This window comes from Xenopus tropicalis, chromosome 3 (genome assembly GCF_000004195.4).
Source record: "Xenopus tropicalis strain Nigerian chromosome 3, UCB_Xtro_10.0, whole genome shotgun sequence".
Classification (NCBI taxonomy): Eukaryota; Metazoa; Chordata; class Amphibia; order Anura; family Pipidae; genus Xenopus; species Xenopus tropicalis.
In genome coordinates, this window is record NC_030679.2 from 131,328,698 (window position 1) to 131,349,712 (window position 21,015).

General features: G+C 37.9%; 1 protein-coding gene across 1 annotated transcript; it reads left to right on the forward strand.

Annotated features, from left to right (window-relative positions):
- Positions 1-7,269: 7,269 nt before the first annotated feature.
- On the forward strand, positions 7,270-20,430 carry LOC101730880 (tubulin monoglycylase TTLL3). Its single transcript, XM_031898153.1, has 13 exons — positions 7,270-7,338; positions 9,549-9,621; positions 10,066-10,166; positions 11,220-11,313; positions 11,902-11,957; positions 12,836-12,958; positions 13,949-14,063; positions 14,622-14,684; positions 14,896-15,073; positions 15,909-16,057; positions 16,865-17,090; positions 18,164-18,599; positions 19,853-20,430. The coding sequence occupies exons 1-13, from the start codon at positions 7,279-7,281 to the stop codon at positions 19,886-19,888; spliced, it is 1,710 nt and encodes a 569-aa protein (XP_031754013.1). The 5' UTR covers positions 7,270-7,278; the 3' UTR covers positions 19,889-20,430.
- The last annotated feature ends 585 nt before the right edge of the window (positions 20,431-21,015 follow it).

Here is a 21,015-nt window from a genome sequence, read left to right on the forward strand (position 1 = left end):
TTGAATAGTGTAAAAGTGCATTCACAGATGTCTCCATTCTATAGAGTTCAGATTTCAGCATCTTGACCTGATCCTTATATAAACACACATCTACAAATGAAAGACCTGTAGAAGAAATTGTAAAGGTCAGTAATATTACAAGTGTTTTCATTCAGTTGATGCATAAAATATTTTCTCTGCTCTGGGGCACCACATATGACAAAAAAACTTGTCTATATAGCATAACTAGAGAACCACATGTGCAAAGTAGTTCATAAGGTCTTTGCCACTTCTATCTCCCACCATCAACCAAGAAACAGGTTGGGGAAGGAGGGTGCACATCATGCCCCCATTGTGGTGCCCAACACCTGAATAAAATAATGATCTTGGAACATAAAGTAGTTGTGTGTTAGCACAAAAATAAGTAATCGCAAATTAAAATCATGAAATCAATAGAATTCCACATTTCCCTTATATAGGGATATATTAGATAGCTTGTAGACCAATCTCATGTTGGATTTTAGAGTATATTGACTCTAGGTCACAAGACAAAAGAATACGTTCATGGTCCACAGTAAGACCATCAAATTAGCATAGAAGATTAAAGGAGTACCTCACACAGGAATTCAGACAGCTCACACCAAGGGTTGCAGGAAGTGCTCAATAAAGGTACATGTTCACAAAGGTCTGCCCATAACTAATACTATTGGTCTGCCCGGAGAGCATGATTTATCCTTGTGTATTTAGTTGTGCATATACAATAAAAAGTATGGGTCACTGGTGAATGGACCATCATGAAGTCTAACTCACATTTGTTGATTTGTCCATCCCACCACACTCCAAGCAACAAATTGTCTAGTTGCTTATTATATACGGCAACTGGATCTATGCAAAGTCTCCTATAGATCTTTGTTATTTCATTGGCAAATCACCTCTTTTTTTGTACATTTCACTTGACCACACTACCATATTGCCACATTTATTATTAAATACTACACCCATCATCTCTCTCAGTTCCTGGATGGCCTTAAAAATTCAGATGTATACTTACATTTTATATGAATTTATTGCTCCCACTTCCACCTCCTTCTTTACTAATACAAAAATACCTTACACAGATGTATTAAGTGGGTAAAAGTGAACTTGAGTTTAAATGTAATGATAAGCAAAATTTTTTGCCAGGCATGTTTTTGCAAGAAATGTCCGCATTTCGCCATTGATGGAATGATTCACTAAATGGGTGCAAAACTTGCCATGAAAAAATTCGGCGCGCAACAAAAAAATTGTTGCACACGTCAAACAATGGGTCGTGTAAGAAAAATTGTCATACACGCGTTTTGTGCCTTTCACTAATTTTACTAATTTTTCTCTGTTTTTGTAAAACGCAACAGATACGCTCATCACTATTTAAAAAAAAGAGTTCTGCCTTCCATCATTAAAGAATCCAGATCTGTAAGAGCTTCCAATTCCTCGGTGTTCGGTTTGTTAAAATGCTTATATAATAATAATCTCAAAACCTATTGGTGAGTGAAAAGGACAACCCTTTTTCTAAAACAGACCTCTGGCTTTTATAGGATGTATTGACAAATCGATAACACTTACAGTAGTTGCTGATTTATTAATGCTCGAGCCTCTGTTCTCAACCATTTGGTACCTAAAACCATGTGTGAGTTTAGGAACTTGGGTGTCGGAGGTATTCTTGGGTCACTGCAAGCCAGTACCTCGCTTGCTATTGTTTTTTTCCTTAGTGGGTTTTTCAGAAAATTAAAAACCTCAATAGGAGATCAGGATCTTGGCGTACTATAGGCCAGAACTCATGTATTATTTGTTGAATTTTATATATATGAGGACCATGCGTAGTTACAAATCTTATTTGTTGATCTTCCTGGGCCTTAGTTGGTTTTATTTTTAAAAGTTGATCCCTATTTTTACTTAATGCTCTATGATAAGCTTGCTTAAGGATTTTGTTGGAATATCCTCTGTCATTAAGTCTAATTTTAAGTTGTTTAGATCTCAGCCGAAAAGTTTCCAGGGATGAACAGTTTTGTCTTAGGAATTCTCCGATCGGTAATGATTTCTTCACAGTGTTTTTGTGATAACTACTGTAGTGCAGTACTGTGTTAGTTGCAGTTTCTTTTCTATACAAATCCGTTACTATATTCAGATTCTCATCAATGGATACCATCAGATCCAAAAAGGCAACGGCTCGCAAAACACATTATTCTGTTCCCACCTGCCTAAGAACATGTTGGCATATGTGGGAGCACAGGCAATACCCATTGCCGTTCCTTGTATCTGAAGGTAAAATGTATTATTAAAGACAAAATAATTATGGTGTAAAATAAAACTCCAATACCTTAGTTATAAAATGCCCAAGGTCTGGATTCATAGTATGGTCTCTTTCCAGAAAATATTTGACAGCTACAATACTATCTTGATGTTTAATCGAAGTATATAAAGCTTCAACATCCAAGGTTACAAGCCAAGTATCTTTTATCTTGTATTCCATTCAATCTAGCCAGAACTTCCATAGTGTCTTTCACATAAGACGGCAGTGATGTCACGTATTTTCTTAGGTGGTTATCTACATACTTGCTGGCGTTTTCAGTCAAATTTCCATTACCCAACACTATTGGTCGCCCTGGTGGTTTTGAACTATTTTTGTGAATCTTGGGTAATAGATAAAACGTGGCGATTCTAGGATTGTCCACAATTTAAAAAAGTTTTTTCTTGTTCTGAGACCAAGAGGTCTTTAACCGCATCAATTATCAATTTTTTATATTTAGTCACGTATGATTCTGTTGGATTTACATATAATCTTTTATGTTTCAGTGTGAAGTTGTTGTTTCACTTCAGAAATATACATGTCCATCCCAGAACTGCCCTAGATGCCAATATACCCCAGCAAGTTTTATCCATATGACATGGGAATGTCCTAAACAGACATAATACTTCCAATGGATCCCAAAGTTACACTACTCAACCTAGTAGAAGAAATATCACCAAGAAGGGCACAAAGAACGTTAGTGTCAATACTATGTATGTACGCAAAAAAATCAATAGCAATCAACTGGAAATCCAGTAATGCCCCATCTATTCACTCCTGGAAACAGTTAATAGAAAAGGCTATTCCGCTCTACAAACTCACCTATATGAGAAGAGGTTGCCCAGACAAATTTTTATAAAGTATGGGAACCCTGGTTAGATGTAGACCCAACAGTAGATTAAACCCCTATACGACACAACTAAACAGAATGAAACAAAACATACACTGAACGGTACCTCCCCCTGAGTATAGACATTAAGAGAAATAGTAAGAAAAAAGACACCATCAAGGTTAAATTGGTTAAAAATTTTATTTTTATACTTTTTGTTTATTATTCTTTATTTTCAGTATTAAACATGGCATGTATAATACTATTACTTTGCTCTATTACAAGTAAATAAAAGAAAAAATGCAAATGTAACCTTAACAATGCATGTAACACAACTGTATGTAATGCTTTGAAATGCTTAATAAAAGAATTGTTAAAAAAAAAATGAAAGGTACATGTCATTGTCCCAGATTACCACGCTACCACCTTTATCTGATGGCTTTATTTGAACATCATCCCATGCTTTTAATTCTCTTAGGGCTCGCCTTTCGGATTTGGTGAGATTATCAGATCTACTATTCTGAACATTTAAAAAGCCATTCGAAACCATATCTTTAACTGATATACTGATACGTAATTTCTATAGTTTCTACTTCTTGATCTGATTGTATTTGTATATCGTGTTTTTGTTTTTTAAAATATTTTTTCAGAAGAGCACATTTAGGCGCAGCTTTATTATGCTGTGTAAAAAACGGTGACAGAATTCGCCAGGCTTCGCTGTGCAACTTTTTGAAGCGACCACCACCTTTTTGTCGCAACCACAAGTTCTTCCTCACTCACTGAATTTTTGTGGCAGTTTTGCCAATAGCCACGACTACCAAATGTGAACCATAACAGGTAGTCTTTATTTTATCCGTGACTCCTCATTCTAATGACTGATACCAACCAGAATCATACAATTCCTCATTGCACAGGTGAACATTTCTCACTTATTTTGCACAGCTTTTCACATCCTAAATAATATTACATAGCAACATAAATAGACTTGTCTGCAGCAATCATTTTTAAAAGATATAAATGTTTCACACTATAATTTTCTCACAAATAAAGTACAGTGTACAAATGATGTAAGTCATTTCAACTGGCTTAAACTAACAATGGCAGCTAGTTCAAACAGTTGCATTACCGTATATACTCGAGTATAAGCCGATCCAAATATAAGCCGAGGTACCTAATTTTACCTAACGGGATAAACGTATTGACTCGAGTATAAGCCTACTGTGGGAAATGCAGCCGCTACTGCTAAGTTTCAATAATCAAAATAAATTCCAATAAAATGAGGATCTATCAATCTTACTGAACAAATACGTGCAGGGAATGAGTATGCGAGATAGTTTAAACTATGTGTTATAGACCTCAACTTGCAAAGAGCCCTTTAAAGGAAATGTTTAGCCAAATTAACTTATGGTATGATGCAGTTGGTAGTTTTTGCACTGCTTAATTTATCTTAGCAATGACACCTTGGTTTGACTGACAGAGTAAAAGATGCATAAAGGAAGTCCCGAATGTAAAGATAATTAATGCAAAATAATAGCAATAGAAAATATGCTTTGAATTTATCGGGAGAGAGAGAAGTAGAATATAAAGATGAATCAAAAACTGCAAAAATATAAAAAGATCTGTTAAAGGTTTCGTCAATGTCCAATGGAAAGGGAGCAAGATAGCAGCTCCCAGTAGGTATCAGAATAGCACTCAATAGTAAGAAATCCAAGTCCGGCTTGGGACTCCTCCAGTTACATGGGAGTAGGAGAAACAATAGGTTAGCTGAAAGCAGTTCTAATGAGTAGCGCTGGCTGAAAGCTCAGACTCAGGCACAATGCACTGAGATGGCGCCTACACACCAATATTACAGCTACAAATACATTTGTTGGTTGAAGATTAACATTTTAAATGGTAGAGTAAATTATTTTCTATATAAATAGATTTTTTTCATTTTTAATTATTTTTCTATATACTGTATTTTGAAATAAAAAGTGCTCTAAACTCACATTTTGATAAATCTGCCCCCTAATATAAAGTAATTCTACAGGAATGGGAAAATCTTTTATAACATACAGATCTCTGTTTAAGAAAAACAACACCTGCTGAGTATTTATATAGAAATAATATGCAGAGCTTCAGGGCTTATAGCAACAAGCTCACTATATTGTATTTCCCATGTATAGTAGCCATATAAAACATTTCTAGCCCTTCCCAACACACACCTGGATTAACTTGAACCCTTATTAAGGGATTACTGTGCCCGTTGTGTAGAGAGTTTAGCACACATTTAACATAAGGAGTTTACAGAGTACATGTGACAAGGATATGCATGCTTTTACTTACTAAGGTACACATTTGTCACCAGTGGGAGGTTACATTTTTATTTTAAGGTTGGTTTAAGATTGGAGAAGTACACAGAGCCCCTTATATTAGCACCAAAGCACAAGGAAAAGTTTGATAGAATCTTAGTGCATAGAATAACCTTTCTGTTTTATGAGTTTAGAGCTGAATTCATAAAAACTCACCCCTGTTCTATTGATTTTTAAAATCTTATTTATCAATGGGTACATGCTAGAGTTCACCATTTGATAAATACATATATATACACAAGCTAAAAATCCCATAGGAATGAATAGGACAGGGGTGACTTTTTATGTATTATGCTCTAACTTAGCTGGGTGAAGTGTTTGGATCAACACAATATATTTCAAAAGCAAAGTAGCAACTGAAGTTAAGAGTTTGGGTTGTTCCCACAATGCATTGTTGCATCATTAATTACCTTGCAGAAGAAGATTTACAAACTGTATTATCCAACTGTGTTATCCAGAATGCTCAGGACCTGGGGTTTTCCAGATAAGAAATCTTTCCATAAGTTGGATCTCCATAACTTAAGTCTGCTAAAAACATTTAAATATTGAATAACCCCAGTACGCTTGTTTTGCCTCCAAGGATTAATTATATCTTAGTTGGGATCAACTACAAGCTACTGTTTTATTATTACAGAGAAAAGGGAATCATTTAACCATTAAATAAACCCAATAGGGCTGTTCTGCCCCCAATAAGGGGTAATTATATCTTAGTTGGGATCAACTACAAGCTACTGTTTTATTATTACAGAGAAAAGGGAATCATTTAACCATTAAATAAACCCAATAGGATTGTTCTGCCCCCAATAAGGGGTAATTATATCTTAGTTGGGATCAAGTACAAGGTACAGTTTTATTATTACAGAAAAAATGAAAATCAATTTTAAAAATATCAATTATTCCATTAAAATGGAGTCTATAGGAGACAGGCTTTCTGTAATTGGGAGCTTTCTGGATAACGGGTCTCCAACTAACGGATCCCATACCGCTATACAGAACAGATGTGTGATTATTAATGATGTTGCTGAACTTGGTGAAAGTGCCAATTATGTTTTTAAATCTCCATGGAACCAAAAGGAAGACCAACTCTTTTAGCAGCTGCAGTAAGAACACAGTCAGACGCAGAAAAAAATATTATTGTTACAGGGGTTGAAATTTCTGAGTGCATTATTACCTGTATACAATTTATTCATATTAAAGGTCTCAAATGGCCAGTCAAAAAAAACCAAAGTTAATGGGATCAAACATCCATATCAAATAATACTTATTAAGTTTGGGAGACTTATTTGATATGACAACAGTAACACGTTAATTACTTTTGCTTTGCAGATCTAGTTTAATCACTTTGCCAGCTAGAAGCTGCCGAAATGGATTTTAGCAAAAAAGGGGAGGGAAAAGTTGCCGTTTAAATTTGCTCAGTGAAGAGGCACAAAAAGAATCTGTCAATAGCGCTTGTCAATAAATAGGCAAATGTGCTGCGAATTTTCACCAGAAAAAGACAATTTGCCCTTTAGAAAATGTGCCCAATAGAGTATGCACCAACTATCTACTGCTCCTTTGATTTGAAACCACAAACTTTGGTTGCCATGGTTACCATTGTGATGTCATAGTGGAACTTTGGCTTTCCCTGCATGTAGCGCAGAAAACAGAAGCCAAACCATCATTTGATTTTTCAGCTTGCTGAGGTAAACATCACAAACAATAATAAGTAAAACACTGATATTAAGAAAATATACATATACAGTTATTTATATATCTGTTTTTCTGTCTTCATAGAGAATCAAGTGATTTCAACAATGGACAAAATAAGAAAGTTTTTTTTAAAATTCTTTTGTTGTATACCATCTAATATCAAGGTAAATCTTCTAGTACTATGCTATTGGGTTGTTTTTAAGGTGTCAGGGCTCCAATACTGAGTTCCAAGTGTTCTATCCCAATACCCGTGACATCGGTTTTTTTTTCATCTTCAGTTTATATAGAGATGATGGCTTAATATACATAATCACATAACTACATAATCTAAACACACACATATATATATATATATATATATATACACACACACGTGTGTGTGTGTGTATACAGTATACATGTGAATAGACACATCATTTTGCATAAGTTAAAAGCTTCTATATATATATATATATATATATATATATATATATATATATATATATACAACTTCATCTGCAGCACTTGTTACTTTAATGAGAAGGGGAGTGTGATAATAATAATCACTCACGTGTCACTTTAAGGATATTGGGAGTGTGTAATAAGTAGAATTTGGTACAATTTGCACAATTACAGGTATGGGACCTGTTATCCAGAATGCTCGGGACCTGGGGTATTTTGGATAAGGGGTCTTTCCATAATTCGGATCTCCTACCTTAAGGCTACTAAAAAATTATTTAAACAGTAATTAAACCCAATAGGATTGTTTTGCCTCCAATAAGGGGTAATTATATCTTAGTTGGGATCAAGTACAGGTACTGTTTTATTATTACAGAGAAAAGGGAATCATTTAACCATTAAATAAACCCAATAGGGCTGTTCTGCCCCCAATAAGGGGTAATTATATCTTAGTTGGGACCAAGTACAAGGTACTGTTTTATTATTACAGAGAAAAGGGAATCATTTAACCATTAAATAAACCCAATAGGACTGTTCTGCCCCCAATAAGGGGTAATTATATCTTAGTTGGGATCAAGTACAGGTACTGTTTTATTATTACAGAGAAAAGGGAATCATTTAACCATTAAATAAACCCAATAGGACTGTTCTGCCCCCAATAAGGGGTAATTATATCTTAGTTGGGATCAAGTACAGGTACTGTTTTATTATTACAGAGAAAAAGGAAACCATCTTTAAAAATGTGAATTATTTGATTAAAGTGGAATCTATGGGAGATGGCCATAATGGGTTTTCAGATAAGGGGTCTTTTACCTGTACATTATTTTAAGATATGTGAATCAATTATAGGGTGTTCATGTATCTTGTTGTAGTTCAACTACATCCTTGTTAGGTATTTGGGCCTTGGAAATTTGAATAATTTTAAGTTTTCTTCTGTTGTACTATTGATAGAAAGACAATTTTAATGACAGCCCTTGTCACTCTGATAAAATTGGGGGGCTGCATTAATACTATTGCATTAGTACAAGTATTAGTGGGTGGGGGGGTGCTAGGCATTTACCTTTCCTGTCATCTACCCCTAGTTTTGGCCGTTGTTTCCCCCATAGATTCACTTCCATTTACTCTCATTTACAAATGCGCTTAATAGGATGAGGTTGCCCCAGGCGGCTTGGTCCGGCACTGTATTTTGGAACAATATTTTTTATAAAATGTATTTACCATTTTGGTTTTTAATATTTTTTCACTATTTTTTATTCACTTTTTTTTTTTTTTTTTTTTACTATTTACTATTATGCATTTACAGGTATGGGATCCCTTATATGGAAACTCATTATCCAGAAAGCCCCAAATTACGGAAAGCATTTCTCCCATAGACTCCATTTTAATCAAATAATTCAGATATCTTTAATGTATTTCCTTTTTCTCTGTAATAATAAAACAGTACCTTGTTTTTGATCCCAACAAAGAAATAATGAATCATTACTGAAGGAAAACAGTCCTATTGGGTTTAATTAATGTTTCATTGGCTATTTAGTAGGCTTAAGGCATGGAGATCAAAATTATGGAAAGACCCTTTATCTGTAATACCATTGGTCCTGAGCTGGATAATGGGTCCTATACCTGTACTATTAGTATGTATTTACTATTACTACGGCAGCATGTATGGCAATAGCTTAGCATTAGAAATATACAAATTTGTACATGTGGTAACAAAAGCTGCTCATTAGCAAGTTCTTTTGTGGGTTTTCCCTAAAAAGACAAATGTCCATACAGTAGCAAGGGTTTATATTAATGTGAATGTCTGGGGACAGTGTCGGACGGGGTTAGCCGGGGCCCACCAGAAAACCAGACGTGTGGGACAGTCAGACACTGGAAATATATTATTTACATTACATTTTCTAAGGGTCTCATTTCTGCAAATTATTTCTCTCAACAGGAGAACGAAGAATCACTAGTAGTTACAGCTAGTAATGTTCAAGAAAACACAGAAGCTGCAAATAAACCTAATGGTGAGCAAATATTTATCAATATCTAGGCTGAATAGGACAATGTTGTACTGCCCAAGGGGCCAGTGCTTTTAAAGGGGAAGTAAAGGTTAAAATCCTGCTGAGCACTAACACCTAATAAAAATGAATGTGTTCACAACATATAGATGATTTGACGCCATCACATGGTTTAAAAATGTCTCTCAATTCATTAGTTTTTTCCCAGCTGTCCAGAATTCTTTTCCCAAGCTGCAGTAAAGTGTTTAAATAAATCTGCCCCCATATCTGTTCTTATAATAAAATCCAGCCATAGCATAAACGTGCTCTTCTGGCAAAAACCGGATAGACAGAGACAGGATAAAAAGTCAAATGAAAAAATATAGACCAATTGCAATTTAATGTGAATAACCCCATTAAGTAGTAACACAGTTGCAACTCAGTAACTAAACTACAATGCCTTTTGTGCAGATTCTCCTGAGTGCAAGAATTGTTCCTCTGTCGTAAGGAACAAATGCACAAAAGCAACACGCCGGAGATACTTCAAAGCTCGGGTTAGAGCCGCAGTTGTGGTAAGTAATGTACCAACTCCGTGAGTTAATCCCATTCTGTGAATTTAAGTATAACAATAAAAACATAATAATTTTCACAAATCTGTAATGTCAAATATCAATATCAGCCACTGATCTGACCCCACATCCTGCCCTGCATCAGGGTTGGTTTCCGAGCCATGCAGAAAATCTGTTTTAGAAATGTATTTTATTTACTTATTTACTTTATTTATTTTCTACCAGTTTATGTTCTTCCACTGTTACATTTGCCACTTTTAAGCCTTCAGGTTGGGGACAGACAGTGACATTATTTGGGTGCTGTTATGATGTAATGGGGCAGGGGAATGGGCAATGCAGGGGCTATCAGCCATAGAGAGGGTCAGGGAATGGGGGTTCTGGGTTGGGTTTCCACCCTTACAAATTTACTAGCCCTATATTACCGGCCCTACCTGTTGATTTGTAAGCTAGCCGGCTTGGTGGCAACTAGTAAATGTGTAATGACCTCTTGTTCTATTCCTCATCTACCCCCATTCTGGACTGATCCACCAAGAACCTCCCTTTAACAGTATCACACTGGCAGTCAACTCTATAGCTCCGCCCTTTGGAGGCCTTTCATTGGCCCACCCCCCCTTTCATTGACACACCCACCCGCATCATTGGCCTACCCCCCCATAATCAGGCTGGTATTTATTTTTACAAAAGTTGGCACCTTAGTGGCAACTAGAGATGAGCAAATTTCGCAGCGAATTGCCGCATTTCCCCCTGGCAAACGGGAAAGATTTGCTCATCACCAGTGGCAACCCAATCCATTATATTCACTTTAAGCTCCAAATATGGAGAGAAAGATGGGCACCGCTAGTTTTTCTCTGTATAGCCCCTATTGTAGTATTCTAGAAGCAGCCAAATACTGTTCAACTACAAATCCCAAAACATACTTATTAATTCCCCTTATATACCTCTATGTCCTAAATATCATAGAGAAGACGTGTGATACCCTGCAAGCAATATATTCTGTATGAGCTGCGGTTATTAAGAAATCTCTCATTAACGCATTTCTGATTTAATACTATTCAGGAAAAGAAGATTTTCTGGGCTGATTCTATAGTACCCGACATCAGAAGAGGCCTGCTCAGAAGGGGATGGACACAAAAACTATCCCCCACCTTCAGTAAGTCTGCTTAGAAAAAGCCAAACTATAGCACATATAAGGTTTATAGGGAGCTCGGCACATTTTAGGATATGAGTATTGGCCCTGCAGTTTCATTAGCAAAAAGTAGATAAAGTAGAGTTGCATACAACTTCCTATAATATGGCACTAAAGTTGCACGCAGCTTTATCTTCCAGTCACTGTCTGATCCAAAAGGCTCTCATGTTAACACATTAATAGGCCAGCAGACATTTAATCTGCTACTGGTGATAAACCTGAGCCAATAAAACCACAAATTAATAATTTCTCACCTATTTTAGTGTGCTGCTGGGTTGCAGCTCTTTGGGGCGTATTTATTAACACTGGATACAAACATCACCGGTAATGTTGCCCATAACAACCAATCATCAATAAGGTTTGAACAGTCACCTACAAGTCAGAAAACCAAAGGAAAGAACTGATTGGTTGCTATGAACAACGTCACCAATGATATCCTTAATATACATATACATTTCCGGCTCCAAGCAGCCTGGGGTACTTTTCTACAGACACCACAAAAGGTAATAAAACTGCTGTAATGATACTGACACAATGTTTTTCCCTTGACAGGTGACAATGCCATGGCAACCCTATTCTCTGTTCCATGCAGAACCGATTACTATCAGGTAAATCCATATCTGTGTTAGTACAAGATCCTAAATAACAACCTGTGGATATAACCAGTGTGTATGTTGGACCCAACTAAGATATGATTAATCCATATTGGCGGGAAAACAATCCAATTGTGTTTAAATATATGTTTAAAAGATTTTTTTAGTAGAGTTAAGGTATGGAGATCCAAATTACAGAATGATCCCTTATCCAGAAAAGCCCAAGTCCCGAGAATTCTGGATAACAGGTCCCAGGCCTTTAGTTACTTGGCCAGTTGTTATTCCCCTTGTGTAGAGGAAATAATATGATACGCCATTATCATAATCATCAATTTATTTATAGAGCAGCAGCAAATTAAGCAGCTCTTCATATGAATTCACATAGAATTACATGCACCCACGTAGACTGTAAGCTCTATGGGGCAGGCACTTCCTACGGTGCCTATTACTGCATGGAGCTTTATCACTATATATTTAAAAATAGCATAAATATATATGCCACCTGGGTGGTATTTTACTGGCCTCTCTGGTAAAACTGCCAAATTTACCGGCAATGTAGTTCTTGTAATACCCTAAAGATTAGGCCCTGACCCACCCTTGATCTGCCCCCAAACTTATATTTATTTTCTTCCTGGAGTGCATCCCTCTCTCCGGCTGTGGCACTTTATAGTCCCACCCCTTTTATAGCATTACCCCACCCCTTTTACAATATTGCCCATCCTTTTCTTGTTTACCAGTAAAAGTTATTTAGGAAGGTGGAAACCCTATTTATTTACCATTATTTAGCATTTAACAAAGGTTACAGAATTAAAAAATAGGACAAGTTATCATTTGCTATCCCATTTTATTATACATGGTTTCCATTAATAACACCTTGTGTATTTATGTTCCAGTCGAGAGTGCATTATAATGTACAGCCCAACTTCGTCTGGACGTACGATGATATTTCCCCAAGGAATCTAAATAATGACCAGATGTTAAGTGATTTTATGGATCATCCATGCTTCGTATCCAAGGTGAGCCATCTTCTAAAGTTACTTACAATCACCCACAGCAACCAATCAGATATCTGCTTTTAATTTCTGTCTTGTAGTAGGGTAGACAAAACAGATTGCTTATTTGTGGCTACTTATAAATACAGCCCAAAATTCTCATGCAGCTTTGCAAGTTTGCCTTTAATTTAAACAATATAACAGAAACTCACATGCAGCTTGATTTAAATGCTGCCATTTGGGTATAAATTGTGATTCAATTATGAATATATATATAATTTGTATTAAAGCACAAATAGCTCTATGCTGGCCCATTATAAAGCACTGGGGTATGGCCACTCATAGCAGCACCTTTGGCATTCATTAGCTTGCCCAAGGCAATCACCCCTTACAGTTGCACCAACCTCCCTCCCTGCTGGAATCCTAACCCCATCCCTCCCTGCTGCTGACAGCCCCCACTCACCCATCTCTAAGGGTAGTGGCAAACAATATTAGTCTACCCAAAATGCTTTCCCATGGGCAATAATGTAAATCGCCAGTTAAAAGGCATACGCAGTAATATTTTATCCAAAGTTTCCTGAGCAAAAAACTTTAGGCGACTTCAGAAAATGAAGCACTGTGTGTGCCTTCCCACTGGCGATTTACTTTATTGCCAGTGGGAAAGCATTTCGGGGATATTCGCCCATGGTAGCAGAGGGCTGGCAGAAGTGAGTATTTTGCAGTAAATATTTTAACCTGACTAAATGGGATTGGCATAGACATGACTGGTCACACATAGACACTTCCGACATTTGACGTTGGATAACATGGTACACAGTGACCCAGTTGCCATAGCTATAGAAGCCAGAAATTTGGGCAATTCATAAAATTTCAATGGCAGATTATACTGTATCAACTTCATGACTGTTTTTGCTCATCCTTGTTCCAACCACTCAGTCATTTGCTATAATTGTTTAGGACATGCTCTTTAAATGTACTGAAAATGTATAACTAAATGTGTTCTCTACATGCCAGGTTGGGATGTGCACCAGTTTAAAGAAACTGTATCGGTTTGCTGGTGCAGATCCGTATACATTCTACCCTCGATGCTACGTCTTGGAGAAGAGAGAAGAGAGGCAAGCATTCATTGGTAAGAGTGACTAGAATGTGATGGCAGTATATTCTGGGCATATTATTATGTCACGTGTGGATTTTGGGCTTTTTACTTTTTATAACTAAAGTATTATTTATCTCTATGGTTATTTTTCTAAGTTGCCCTTTTTTTATTGAATAGTTATTATGGCGCATATTTGGGGTTGCCATCTTTGGGTTGCTGCAACTTTGGGCAGGGGGGTGGGCACTGATGTTATAGGGGAGGGCACTGACATTGGGGGCAGGGCCATGCCATCAGTGGGTGGGACTATGATGGTGATTGCCCAAGCAATCGCAACATGTCAATCAAGGAGAGTCCTGTCCGGACAGCCCTTCTTAAAACTGGGTTGTCAGAGACTCAGCTTACACTCAAAAATAATCATGTTTTATAGGGCTAAAGGCAGCGGGACACACCTTCTAATAGGGAACGCTGTTTTATGTAAAAGAAGATAAATCCAATGTTTTGCCTGCTTAGAAATACAATACACTGTGTCATTTCTTAGTTTCTCATTCTCATGGCTGAATATATTCTAACAAAGATCTTGCATTTATTTAGATGACTTCAGGATGACTGCTGCCCGTAGCATTCTTAAATGGGTTGTGAGAACCAATGAACCAGGTAAGTCTGCGTCACAGAAATGTATGGTTACTTGTAGGATTTGGACCCCACCATTATAGCTACTGCCATAGTACAGTAACACCTTGCACATTTCATACTGTAAGATTAGACTAAAGCAATATAAAACTGCAATCAACTGATTTCCAATTATATATATTTGTTTATTATTCTCACTTCTTATTCATCATCTCCTGTTCGTTCTTATCTGCAGAAACAAGAAGGATCTACCGTGGTAGAAATGTTGTTCCAGAAGCTGTTATATGGGCGGCCCTTGTGGCTTGCAAGCTGCACCTTAACACCTTGGAACACAGAGACATTGATCGCTTAACCAAAGCCAAGGTGGCTGCTCATTGGAAAATACTCCTTCGTGACTACTATCAGGTCATGCAGTAAGTAACCATTCATAGAAATTTGGAAAATAGTTATTTATTATTACAGTTATACGATTTGTTAAAAACCTTTATCCAAAAAGTTCCAAATTACAAGAAGGCCTTCTTCCATTTTCATTTAAAAAATAATTTTATTTCTGTAATAATAAAACAGTGCCTTGTACTTGATTCCAACAAAGCTCCATTAATCCATATTGGTGGCAAAACAATCCTATTAGGTTTGTTTCATGTTTTAATGATATTTAGAAGACTAAAGGTCTGGTGATCCAAATTATGGGAAGATCCCCAGTTCCCAAGCATTCTGGATAATAGATCCTATAGCTGTATTGGAAATCGCCTTGCTCATTGGAGAACAGTGACAGTGAACACAATGAGAGCAAATCATTTCCTAACAATAATTAAGTATTGAAAAGGCAGATAATGCCAGTAAGATGTGATCCAAAATACTGGTTCCTCGCTGAACTGCAGGGCATTGTATCAGGGGACAAACTAGATGGAGTGCCCTATATGTAATAAAAGGCACTACGTTTGCCCAGTAGCAGTAACCTACAGCAACCAATAAGATGTTTGTTTTTAAGCGGGTGACAAGTGAATGCTACCTGCCGATTGGTTGCTATGGGTTACTGCTCCTGGGCAAACTTAGTGCCTTTTATTACATTACCCCTAGCTTATGTAGCTTATTAGGTCAAATTTAGATCATGTAGAAGAGAGATTTGTTGTAGATAACAGATGCATTGGTATATATTATAGTACTCCATAAACAATTTATTATAAACAATAATATGACCAGTATTTATTATGCCTCCCTCTCATCCCTGTCCATGTATTGTTACAGTCACGGAGCACACATACAAAATTCTCAGAAGTATGTGGAACAGTGCCGCCGTATGTTACAAAGGCTGGAGCCACTGATGCCACAGCTCAATATAGACGGAGAAAAAAACATATGGATATTAAAACCAGGATATCTATCTAGAGGCAGAGGTAAGGAAATCTGCAAAATGGGGGCATATGATATTTATGGGGGAAAAAAACTCAAATTACTGGTGGGCGCTGATTTGTTATGCTTATAACAGTCATCCAAAACATTAATCTTTTGCCCCAGTGTTTGTAAATGGGATGGTGCCTGCCCTTGCTTCAGCCCGGGTCTAGTTTTTAAACATAGGAAATGGTACAAGGGCAGACCATAGAGGGTTGTCATCTCATAAGTTAAAACTAAATATGTAACAAATCCAAATCCTTAATGGCTAGTTTGCATATTTTTCTGTGCCAGAATGTGTCTAAATGAGTTTCTACTTAGCCCTGTGGGGTTAGGATCAATATGGGTCTGGTGTTTAGGCAGTTAAGTGGTAACCTTGTTAGACTAATGCAGGGGTCCCCAACCTTTTTCACCCATGAACCACATTCAATTGTAAAAAGAGTTGGGGAGTAACACAAGCATAAAAAAATTCCCAGTAGTGCCAAATATGGGTTGTGATTGGCTATACAGTAGCCACATGTGGATTGGCAGCCTTGAGGAGGCTCTGTTTGGCAGAACACATCTACTTATGCCTCCAAAACTTGCCCCCAGTCAAAAATTCAAAAATAAGCACCTGCTTTGAGGCCACGGGGAGCAACAACAAAGGGTTTGAGAGCAACGTGTTGCTTGCGAGCCACTGGTTGGTGTTCACTGGTTTCATGTATTCTAGATTGTTTGTAAGAGTCCATACATTACAGACTGAGGTACTAGAGTCTTTAGGTGTCTATAATTATTTCCACAAACACTGATGCTATCTTTACATGTTATTACAGGCATACATTGCAGAAATCGCCTGGACAGGATACTTCGGGTAGCGGAACCTGATTTCGAATGGGTGGCACAAAAGTACATTGAGAGGCCACTTCTTGTATACGGAACCAAAATCGATCTCCGTCAGCATTTCCTTATAACGGACTGGAACCCCTTAACCATCTGGTTCTACAAGGACAGTTTCATCCGTTTCTCGTCACAGCCCTTCACGGTGGAGTGTTTAGACCGGTATGTAGATGGAGTAATATCTCAAGTACAACTTCTTTTTTATGTAATAATGGCATTTGTATATGTTACTATTACCTTAGGCTCCTCCATAGGCAGAACTTACCCTCTCTCTGCTTTATTTTGGCATATCACTAACTAGAATATCCTGCATTACAGCTATTTAGGAATAACAAGAATAACTATTTTTGCTTAACAAATTCGAATGACATTATAAAAAGTGATGCCATACTCCATAGGGGCTGAAAAAAGGATAATGGAGTGATTAATCCCTAGTTTGTATGATTTTGTTTTGTAACTTATGTCACTTTGTTTCTATATCAGTCTGTGATATAGAAACAATGGGGTTGGAATAGGGTTGTTCCTTCTCCAGCACTGTGCTTCTTGTCTGTAACTTTCCCCCTCACCCCGTATCTTTGCCATAAGGAAACAGATTTAATGGCAGGGCCCACCTAGTGTTGCCACCCAGACCATATTTGAACAGCCTAGCCAGTAAATTGCCAGCTAGGGTCGGTGCGAGTATTACAAATTTACTGGCAGTAGAGTAATATAGTATAGCCTGGAAGTTTGTAATTGAGGCAACCCTACCTATAATCCCTCCCTTCCCTGACTCTCTCTGCAACGGATACATTCTTTTTTTTTTTATAAATGCCAGCTTCTGCCCCACCTATCTGCCCATTTCCCCACTCCGTCCTCCCAATCCCCTTGTAGCCTGCCCATTTTCCCACCTCCCAAGTGATGTCACTGACCTCTCCCCAACCTAGGCCAGTAATAGAAGAAGAAAAAGAGGTGGCAACCCACTAAGGTTTTACACTGTGGCCCAGTCTCACCCTAATAGTAGCTGCAGTACTTTCAGGGCCCTGCAAGTTTGCTCTAACTATGGCAGGCAGCCAGAGACCAATATACTCAGTGTTGTAAAGTATCTTTGCATACTTGGCCTTTTTAAAGAACACCCTCCATGTTAATGTAGTATAGCACTGGGCATCCCTGATCTCAGTGGGCAGTAGTATTGCATTAATAGTGAACCTGGTTGCAGGCAGATAAACCAAACAACTGTATTGTTCTTGTTCTTTCAGCTCCATCCATGTGTGCAATAACGCTATACAGAGACATCTAAAGAATGCATCATATCGGAACCCTCACTTGCCTGAAGAAAACATGTGGCACAGTGATGAATTCCAGTATTACCTTCGCTCTATCGGAAAAGAGCATGTCTGGGATTCAATCATCATACCAGGGATGAAGAGAGCTCTTATCCATGCTGTGCAGGTTGCCCAGGATACAATACGCCCCAGAAAAAACAGCTTCGACCTTTATGGGGCAGATTTTATGTTTGATAAAAACTTCCAGCCTTGGTTACTGGAGGTCAATTTTAAACCAGATATAAATAAAGACACGTCCGTGATGACGGTTCTTATTCCGCCCATGATAGAGAGCTTGCTATGTGTCTTGATCGACCGCAAGACTGACCCTGACTGCGACGTGGGAGGATTTGAACTTATATATAAACAGGTAAGTGCAAGTCAAGGGCAGAATCTTTCATACGGGTACATGTAAAGAAAAATCTACAACCACCGACACATGAAGGGGATAATGTGTAATCATTCTTAGATATGTGCCCTTGGTTGGCCATGTTGAAGAGAGCATTTACAGCAAGCTCCCTTTGCCCTAGGGGCACAGCTAAGACCCTGGGAAACTCACCCAATCACAATTACCCTATGTTTGTGCTTACTAAGGTTTATCCTTACTCACTGCAGATACATTTAAAAGCAATACATTCCAACAATATTTAGCACAGCAAATAAATATTCAGCCATACATCCTTAATTATAGTAAGGGAAGATGAGAACACAAAGGGACCAATTCACTAAAGGTCGATAAAACGAGCACTTTTTATAGCGTGCGTTAAAAATGTTATCGCTTCTTTTTTTTTGCGATTAACTAAAAGGATACTTGATGCGCGATGTTGTTTGCATTATTTAACTCGCGATAAGCGTTTTTCTTGTGTTATTTACCACCGCGTACGTTAATTCCCGCTGAACGCGATATATTTTGCCGTGTGCTATATTAACGCACGATTTAACGCACGTAACCATTACGTTCGTAAAACTACTGTTCTGAATATTCCCATTTCCCTGCAAACTGGCGGCTGCATCACTCTGGGGCCAACACAGACTTGAATAAATCCCACTGCAAAGTCCGTATTGTGTTGCCAAAAGCTCATGAACCACAATTTTCTTTAAGTACCGCCTGCCCCAAGTAGGTTTTAATATTCGCACAGACTAATGCGATATTCAGCGCATCTAACCCTTCTTATGTGTTTGTGAATCATGCGTTAGTATTATTTCTATTCGCTAATTAATGCAATGCATTAAAATTAAAGCCTTGCGATGATGCATTATTTAGCGCATGCGATATGCATCTTAACGCATGCGAAAAGACTTTGATGAATTGGTACTTATTTATCGCGTCAATTTTAACGCAAAAAACCATGCGATAAGCCTTATCGACCTTTAGTGAATCAGCCCCAAAGTCTTTCAGGGTACCAATTGATTGTATCAGTATAGCACAGGATATAATTAATAAGGCTGTATAACAATAAGTAGCAAATGCAGTCCATTTAGTGTTATTAAAAAGCTATCTTTTGGTACTGTATTCTCTGAGGATAGGAGATGCCATTTGTGTATGTAATAGCCATGTTTTGTAACTCCCATTAGACTGGTATATTTCAGTTCTGAAAGTTTTTCTGCTTTTTTCAATTCTAGACAGAAACTGAAACTCCTAAACGTACTAGAAGATAACTGCAGATGAAGAGAGTCCCAATTAAAAAGCCTGCGGGATTGACAAGCCAATTATCTTGAGAACCTAATACCAATGCTTTTTAATCCTATAAGTAGGGTTGCCACCTTTAGCGGCCGCTAGCACCAGGCGGGGGGAGGAGGGCGTGATATCTTGTGTGGAACGGTGATGGCATGTGGGTGGGGCTGTGATGTCGTGTGGCATTAATGTCACAGGGCTGTAACGTGGTGTTTAGCAATTGGTCAATCGCCATGTCAATCTCCTGTCTGGTTTTCCAAATTGGCGGGCAGGCAGTTTTGGGTCAGGTGGCAACCCTACCTACTGGTATATTTTAATTCTAAAGGTTTTCTGCTTTTTTCAATTCCAGGCTGAAAAAAAAAATCCCTAAATACACAAGGAAAAAGGTGAAAGCGAAGAGAGTCCTAATTAAAAAGCCTTTGTGATGGGCAAGCCAATAAGGACAACGCAGGGCATCTAATAAGCTGATTATACAATTACTGCAAAGGGGAGCACCACTACGATGTCAAAGCCTAAAGGTAATCAAAGCAGGTGCAAGATCATAATTATATGAACCTATTTTGCAAAAGAAAAAGTATGGCCATAAAGATTCACTCTGCCTGATTTGAAACTAAAACCCGCCTTTTTAGGCAGGGTCTCTCTCTTTTTTATAATTTACCTGATGGGGTGCTTTTCTTAGTAAGTACCAGGCACTGGGGAGTTATTTGCATGAGGGGGAGGTTTGACCCATTTCTTGCCACTGAGACACATTACTGGTGAGCGTGGTATAACACTATAAGATTTATTAATTCTAGTTTCTGCTATTTTTAAATTCTAGGCTGAATATACTGGAAAATACGTGATTTGCTTATTGACAATGAAGAAACACTGGATTGGTGGGTTCTTTTCCCTGCCTACAGTTTTGTAGGTGGGACTAGGAGGAGCAAAAATCGACTACCTAGGGTGTCGGAGGTGGGACCAGGACAGAGGACTAGTGAGGAGCAAAAATCGACTACCTAGGGTGTCGGAGGTGGGACCAGGACAGAGGACTAGTGAGGAGAAAAAATCGACTACCTAGGGTGTCGGAGGTGGGACCAGGACAGAGGACTAGTGAGGAGCAAAAATGGACTAC